At 33.5% G+C, this 8,963-nt stretch overlaps 1 protein-coding gene across 3 annotated transcripts; it reads left to right on the top strand.

The window, feature by feature from the left end:
- Window positions 1–1,174: 1,174 nt before the first annotated feature.
- Window positions 1,175–7,727, top strand: LOC108688154. 3 transcript variants are annotated; one of them, XM_018194301.1, is made up of 5 exons: window positions 1,175–1,196; window positions 5,042–5,628; window positions 5,713–5,882; window positions 6,091–6,277; window positions 7,051–7,727. In XM_018194301.1, the coding sequence occupies exons 2-5, from the start codon at window positions 5,056–5,058 to the stop codon at window positions 7,240–7,242; spliced, it is 1,122 nt and encodes a 373-aa protein (XP_018049790.1). In that variant the 5' UTR covers window positions 1,175–1,196; window positions 5,042–5,055; the 3' UTR covers window positions 7,243–7,727. The 3 variants fall into 3 exon arrangements, with proteins under 3 accessions (XP_018049790.1, XP_018049789.1, XP_018049788.1); XM_018194300.1 differs by lacking the exon at window positions 1,175–1,196 and adding an exon at window positions 1,203–1,313; XM_018194299.1 differs by lacking the exon at window positions 1,175–1,196 and adding an exon at window positions 1,208–1,478.
- Window positions 7,728–8,963: the final 1,236 nt, after the last annotated feature.

Below are 8,963 nucleotides of genomic sequence, written 5' to 3'. Positions count from 1 at the left end.
TTAATGCTTCAAATATGCTTTAAATAATGCTATAAAAAACATTTAAAACATATTAAAAACATCAATTAAGTATATTTAAATTGTTTAAAACATCTTTTTTACTACCATGACATAGTCTATGTCGAACTATGTAACACAGTGAATCGTTTCATCCTTATTAATGTAGGCAAACAACAAGGATGTAATGAATTCGTCGTGTTGATTTCGCTCCATTATTCTGATTCGGTTCGAATTTTCGGTGGAAATTAGGGCTCTCTATTCCGTAATTCTATTCCACCATACCCTGTGATTTCACCCTTGCTTCGTGATTTTCTCCATTGTGCGTAGGGCCTTAAGCGAGGAGCACAGCTCTTACATAACGCATAATACATATGCATAAGAAAATGTACCAATCAAAGTTCTTCGTTTTTTTTCTTTTCATGAAATAAAAAATTCTGATTGGATTTCTTATATTTTAGGACCTGCGCACAATAAAACAAATATTAGGAATAGGACTAAATATTTCAATCTACTAGATACCGCGTATTCCGATGTAACTGGTATTTAATAGGTTAAAATTTTAGGATATATCAACACAAATTTACATAGTCGCATAAGAAAATTATCCAATTACATTTTACATGTGACTTTATAAGAGAAATGTGATTGGATAATTTTCTTTATGCATATGTTTATGCGGCTATGCAAGTTGTGTGGATATACTCTTAATATTCCTATTTGTAATATTTCCTCCATTATGCGCAGAACCTTATGTGTTAAGATTTAAACACAATAAGCACAAACAATTGGCACAGAGAACAGAGAATAACAAGTCAAATCAGAGCTCTGGGGATCGATTCTATATTTTAAAGTGAAAATTATAAGTGATCAAATTTACTAGAATACTGATTATTTCATTGGTCAACACCTAGTAAATTTGCTCGCTTTTATAATTTTCACCTTGTTTGAAGATACAAAATCGATCCCCTGATTGAACTGCTCGTTATTCACTGTTTCCTGTCCCTATTGTGTTTAAACTTTTATGCGTTATGCAAAAATCTGTGCTCCCTTTTAGTTAAGTGATTAGTGAGTCACGCCAAGCCGTCGATAGATGGCGCTGATAGTGCGCTGCAAGCTATTTGCTAGAATTTTCATCACTACATGTATCATAGGTCTGTATCATAGGTCACTCTGGCTACTCGCTACAGTTGTCTATAGTCAGTTCTTGAATGTTTCCTTTTTCATTCATTTTGTCGTATTAATTTCGCATATTCGTCGCGTTGTCAATTGTTCGTGGATGAGATTCGAAATCGTACAACGAGCAAGAAGAACCGGTTGGACGAATTATCGTGTGTTGTGCTGTAAACACGTGCGAAATCTTGGCACAAGGAAATCTTGGAGAACGACGTAAAAGATAGAAAAATACAAAAGGAAAGAGAGCAAAAGCAGAAATCCCACAAAAATGTCAGAGATTGACGCTAAAGTGAACATGTCGCTTGGTAAGTCGCCAGAGTCCCGACAATCTAACGGTTTTGCCAGTAATCCCGGATGAGCCCACGTTGCTTTCCCTCGCGTTGGGCAATGGATCGACAAAATGGCGTCGGCGCATGTTACGTGATATCACAGCATGCTTGCGTACGGTGCATAGAGTACCTGCATTTGTTTTTCGCTTTTACATATGGAAGACGTTTTCCTCTTGCTCCTAGTGTCTCCCAGAGGATGCTGCATAAAATGTACATTCAAGTACATCGAGGGCACGATAATGGGATGTTCTTCGTGAGGTGCCGATTGATCGATCGATCGACATGATGGCGCCTTTGTTAAAGCATGCTCGCGAGGGAGGAAATTCTTTTGAAAAGAAAGAGACTTCTTTTTCAGAAAAAAAGGCTAGAGAAAGGGGAATCAGAATTTTGCTCATATAGTATATATAATATTGCTCATATGTTGCTATTGGATAATCACGATCATTCTTTTAGTTAGGAAGAAGAAAGAGAATTCTGAATAAAAACGTGTGAAAGCAAATGCGAGAACTTCTCATCCATTCTAAACGATTCTGCAATCACGATTGTTTGTAATTTATTTGCTCATCGGGAAGAAGAAAAGATCTAACAGATTAATAGGAAATTTTATAGAAATAGCACGGAATGATAGGATGATTTATATGACAAGTTTATGTGCGAAGAATTGTTTTATGATTGCTGAAAATAATCAAATTTTATACTTGTCTCGAGAAAGAAATTGATGTCCAGGATATGTAGGTGCATGAACATATAGGAAATGTGATCAAACAAATTAGTATATAAAGCACTGTTTTATTTGCTTTAACTAATAGCATTTTATGATCTTTATTGCTTGCCTCGGGAAGAAACCTGTATCTGCATAAGTACATCCAGAAAATTCCAGCAAACACTGAGAAACGATCTGCGAATTTACCAGAATATTATTCAGAACATCATTTATATTTGCCTCAAATAACCATATTTTACTATTGCAATTGTTTGCTTTGGGAAGAAACTGATAGCATCAACGTTTCAAGAATCATGATTGAAATACCAGGAAATGATCTAAGACTTTGTGCTTGCCAGGATGTTACATAAAACATTGTTCTATATTTGTCTCAAGTAATCATATTCTACGATCGCAATGTATTGCTTGCTTTGAGAAAAACACCAGTGTCCAGAAAATATAAGTGCATCGACATCCAGAAAATGCAATTGAAATGACAGAAAACAATCCAAGATGTTCTAAAAAACACTTTTATTTGCCTGAAATAATATTCTCAGATATTGATCTTGCCTCAGTTGTTGAGGAAATACAGTCATATCGACGCACAGGAAATGCAATGTAATAACGGAAATCTGTTCCAGAATCTTGTTCCAAGAATTGCATCATATCTGTCATAAATGATTATATCTCTCAATTGTTTATAATCCTTTGCTTTGTTTTGCAAGCAAAAAAGAACGATGTATTATGTGACAAGAAATGGATAAAAATACCACGAATCAAAATCGAGAATATATACCAGGAATTTCTTATGCCTGGGATCACTCTGAAATTTTATACCAGCCTCTAGTCTACACCTTTAATACTTCTTGGTTACATGAATAAACATGAAGTTGTCTATCGTAATTGTATTATGTACATAGAACTAATTTCCATTTGAAGATAATGAAATTATGATATATGTTGGAATGTGTTTCCAAACTTAAAACTTTTTAACATAACAATCTTGTAAATGGCAATTTAATCGTCTTGCAACGTTGGATCTTCTTCGTAATAACGAAACAGTCCACGGTGATTCAATTACAGAAGAGAAATCGGAGTGAGATTTGCTATAGCAAGAGGATCGTGAATCGCGTTATTACTGATATATGTGACCTAATGCATATTATGTAATCACAATTCATCGCTAATTATATTACATATTATATGCACCGTTAATCTTCCCGACGATTAATTTTCACTAGGAATCATCCTGAGGAGAATTTATTGCATCAATAATGTTTCACATGTAATTTTCAGTTTGAGAAAAAGGCAATGGGCAATAAAACGCATTTCGAGAGGTTGTGTCAAGCATTGTGATTTATCTCTTATGAAAAATTACGCTCTCTTTTCACGCTTAGGACAAGCGCAAAACTTACGCAATTTTATATTTTTATCCGTTGCATCACGAGCAACTGTTATTCGCCCAGGGAATGCCAAATATGGAACGAGACGCTTTCTCACATTACACATGCTGGTATATCTCTACTGCTGTGTAACAGGAACTCGGCGAAACGATAAGATTAATTTCGCCTTTGTTTCTCTTCTATTGCTACAGCCAGAATGAAGAAAAAGGATTTGGAGAATCAAACGCGAATTAAAATCTCCTTTACCTCTTTGATGTGACGCTACTTCAAATTAATTTATAGTCTATTGACAATGCATTAGTATAATATTTACTGGCAATCTGAAAATGCAGGTACTCTAGTAGGCAGGCTGGTTTTAATATTCCAATGAAACTTCATCGTTTTCAATGTCGCGCAAATAATTCCAGGAAGCGATATATTTATGCGTTATTTATATCGATCAACATAGCAATCTGTACGGGCTCCTTGAAAATTCTTCTGAAATATAACGTTAAAATTAACGGAAGAACTCGTCATAAGAAGAATCATTGACTGGTTCAGCTTATGGAAAAGATAAAAAATAATGAAAAGAAGAGGACAAAGTAGAAATGCAATCCCTAAGAAGCAACGTTGCATTAATGGAGAAATATGAACTATCAGCGTTCTTTCTTTAATCGGACACCATTTTGAAGTAATCCGTAAAGCAATAAATGACAAATAGGGGTAGAGATTATTGAGTAAAAGTAATGATTATTGAAAAGCAAAAGAAAAACGCAATGCAAAAAATTACATTGCATATATTAAACTTTTTAATTATATTTTGATTATAAAGTTGAAACATTATTTGATTTTGTTTTAAATCAATATTGTATTTTGTTTCTTATTAAATTATTGGATTTTGATATTTAATTAGTGAATGATTTATTTATTGACTTTAAAAAAAATCTGCATATTTTATAATTTTTTTCGTGATATCTGTAAATTAGAATTTCTGAGAATTATAATTTTTTATATTTATTAATTCTCGTATTATAATTTTATATAAAAAGTAATTTCAGAAACGTTATCTGTTAATTTAATGCTCAGAATTAATCCATATTTTATTCTATTATAACAACCTGAAAAATATATGCTGCAAATATATGAGGAGATATTGCATGGATTGCATTCTACATATTTACAAGAATATCTTTGTAGGCAAAGATCTTTAGGATTATGAATGCTTGGGATGCTCTTTCATCTCAGCGACTTCTTCGGTGGGATACATGCCGAAATGATCTATATTCTAAGTGATAAATATTTACTTGAGAAATCGCACTCACGATGGAATCGCTGTCTGTGCCAAGATTTAGCATTAAGTGTTTCGACTTAAGAATTTCACAAAGATTAGATCCCACCGACGTACGTTTGCCGTCGTACGCTCATTAAATGACGCGCGTTTTCTTGCTTTTAAGATGAGATCATAAAGATGGAGAAAAAGAAAAAAAGCGCGGCAACCAATGGAAAACCCGGCGGCGCCAAGCGCAATCGCGGTGCCGGACGAGGCCGGGGTGGATTTAGAGGAAGAGGTGGTGCAAGAATCAAGCGCAATGTCGGGACCACTCTGAAAAAGCAGCAGCAACAGACCTGGCAACGTAATGCGAGTACAGCAGGCAACGCTCGCGGCGGTTTTGCTCGGAATCGCTTTAAGAGAAATGGCAATCTCATGAGATCACGTAGCAACTTGAGCTTGAATTATAAGCCAAACAATGTGAGAGGAGGCGCGTTCAATGTGCGTCGTGGCAGAGGCAATAGATTCGGTCTAACTCGCAGCCGGAGTCGTACAAACCTGACATTCAATCAGGGCGGCTTCTTCACGAACAATAAGAGCCCGCTGAAACGAACAAACAGCTTGCCTAATCTGCGAGATCCGAATTCTGTTCACAATCGCTTGGGCTATCAGAGCCCCGCTCAGATTGCCTATCGAAATCGTGTGAAACGAGCGAAGCAGCTGTTGTTGCAGAGACAGAATCAGAGACTGAACTTGCAGAATCAGTTTAGAGTGAGTGGAATACTCAGACATGCATATGATAAATATTCTAAATTACTTGTTACACACTGATGATGCGTGTATAAATTGTTACAGATGACACAACCCGGCCAGAAGACCGTTTTACTTTCGATGCAGCCGAGAACTTTAGGAAGGCAACAGATACTAACATCGCAACGACGCTTCACAACCGGTGGACTGCGATCCGATCAGATCGCTCATGCACAGAGACGAGCGCAATACGAACAGAAACTTCTACGAATAAAGTAGATGATACTTTGTTATATTTATTGCGTCAAATTAATTCATTAGGCTGGCTACTCTTTCATATTAGTACATAATTGAGAAGTATAAATCTTTTTGTTTGGCTTTATAAATACAGATTTATTAATAGTTTTATTGATGCTAAAAACGGTAACTAATTTTGTCCTTTTTGAGAGATATACAGGATATTTAAAGTATAATATGTTATAGCGCTTCTCGGTTGAACTCTACTCCAAACGTCAATTTCATGTGCACATTGGGAAGCGAGTATATACCCACTACTACACGCCAGCGACCACTCACCCTTGCACAGAACCGACCTACAACTATTACTAACCCGCGACAAATGCCCAGAGGACGATCGCCGTTCAGGCAAAACGCACAGCCTTTAAATATGGTATACAATTTTCAGTTAAGATTTCTCTAAAATGTATATCTGTTTCATTCTTTTTTTCTTCTATTTTAATCCATTAAGTATCATGTAATTTTTACGCGATTTTCTGTTTTAAATTCTTGTAACTTAGGTTCTGATCCAAATTTTTTTAGATCGCAATTAATATTTAGAGATAAAAGAAGAGTTGTTTTTTATAAAAAAAGATACAGATTGAAAGTTAAAATAAAGAAAATAAAAATCATAGCCTTTTTTATTGATAAATAGTCAACTAATTCAACTAATTCAAAAATTCAACTAATAAATAATTTCGTCTACTTTTTTTTTAGTAGACTGAATCGATAGGGATGATTATTATTTCAGTGATCTTTAGAATAATTTAAAAAATTCAAGGTGAGAAAGTATGAAAGAAAATGAAAAAATATTTTTTTTAATTTTTCTGAAATTCAACATTCTTTAAAAGTTCTTTTCTTCTTTTTCTATCTCCGTAATAATGAAAAAAAAATAAAAAGAAATAAAGTTGTAATTTAGAAATCAATTAGTTGAATGTTTGCCAGCAGTAGGAAGTAATTTATCTGCATCTTTTCCAGACACACCATTTCTCATCGCAAATTATATTTTCGGAGAACAATTCTTTTTACTTCCAAATTGCTACTAAAAAATTGTAATTAATATTCTAGTTCAAGAAGTTACAGCAAAAAAGTGTAAAGATCACTTGGAACTTAATGAATTAAAATATTTAGTCATTTTCTTAAATGATCACTTCATTAAAATTTCAGATTGACCGAGCACCATTATTCGGTCGACAGCGCTCAAGATCGAGATCACGCTCACGTTCGCGTACACACAACACGACTGCGTCCGATTCCAGTGGAGACGTTGACGATCGTACTTTCAGCGAAGTTATGTACAGTCTGTCAGGAAATCTTGGCGTTACAGGGCGAACTCTTAACGATCGATTTAGCTTTTAAATAGTGGCGTCGCAAATTCGACTTTATATCGAATTCATTACCAACGATTACATTGGTAATTTACCTGTAACGCTAGAAATAAAAAGTAATTTTTGTTTTAATATGTAGACAAAATGCTATTATTTTTTTCTTCTCTATTAAGTACGCGTGTGTTATTAATGTCAAATCATACTGTATTGATTAATCCATCTTCACAAATATCTTATCATTTGCTTTAATCGCAAAACTGTAATTAACTTCACCTGAAATATCGCTTCTTCACATCCGTTGTTAATATGTACAAATTATCTTTAGGAAATAGATATTATCGATAGATATCATACTTTCACTTGAAGTAATAGTAGCGATTCTTTATCTGTTTTATATGTCACGATTTTCATCTATGTGCAATAATTATATCTACAAAATCTTCAGTATTTTTTCATTATACGAAATGTAGAGAAAAAGATGTTATTTAAATACACGTATAGCAATTTCGATTACAATTTATTGAAATTTTTACATTTAAAAATGTGAAAGAAAATTAGCTTAAGTGATTATTTGTGTATAAGGAAGAGCGCATACTTTTCAAGTGTACTTTCTTTTGCTTTGAGAAATATACAAATCTTGGTGATTACTTATCCATCTTTTTAAATTAATATTGCATTCTAGATGATCTCTAAAATGTGAGTGTGAAACATTTGAATACCTATATAATTCATATATGTGTACGTACATAGATCACATTTTTTTATATATTTAACAAGAATTTTGATTTAAGCTTTAATTTTCCAGATTATACAATACAATTAAAACACATTCGAATGGAGATTAAACTAATTTTTGACTTATATTCGGATTCAGTTATATAATATAAGAGATTATTTAATAAATAATCATATACTGCAAAGTAGATTTTATTAAATTATTATTGAAATGCAGTTTAATTTATAACATAAAATATATGCACATACTCAATGTATAACTGGAAGTTGTTGGAACAAAACTCAAAAGTTTTTTTCTCAAATGCGTATCTCGTCCAATTTTTTTAAAATGATATTTATATCACGCTTATTTCTGATTCGGGCACATTGATTTTACATCACTTTATTTATTGTGTTATCCACTTCCATGGATAATATACAATGCGCATATTTATAATTATATCGTAAGTTTATAATCGTAATTTTAAAAGCTTGAAGAAGTTTTCTTAAGAAATGATAACGTACATGCGACGCTGAATATTACGCAGTTATAGAAATCCATTTGAAAAACGTGGACGATATTTTTATGCAGATATCATCATAGTGAAAAGTGAGAAGTGAAGTATTGTCCGAGAATAAATTGCGATGCTACTTATCGCTATTACAATAAAAAAAGAAATGAGCATAATATACACTCATCGCCTACTCAGTTCAATGTTGAGTGTCAATCATACGGATGCACACGAAGTGTCCTCGTGAGTGTCTTGTAAGTGAATTTGTTCATGCAGGATAACTGTCTGTCGAAATTGTAAATAAAACATTCAATTTGTCGATTTTTTTATCAATTATGAAACTTTATTCCTAGGATAGAAAGTGAAAAGTGAAAATTTTTATCATTGAAGAAAATTTTCACTTTTCATCCTAGAGAAAAAGTTTCATGATTGATACTCTGAAGAACCACCTACTCGGCGAACGCGTCTCGGTTCGGACTTTTACCTAGTGGGAACTTTCCAGCAGAGGCACAAATCGATAGATCAT

Source organism: Atta colombica, unplaced genomic scaffold, assembly GCF_001594045.1.
Source record: "Atta colombica isolate Treedump-2 unplaced genomic scaffold, Acol1.0 scaffold225, whole genome shotgun sequence".
NCBI classification, from domain to species: Eukaryota; Metazoa; Arthropoda; class Insecta; order Hymenoptera; family Formicidae; genus Atta; species Atta colombica.
This window is presented reverse-complemented; position numbering and strand designations above follow the sequence as displayed.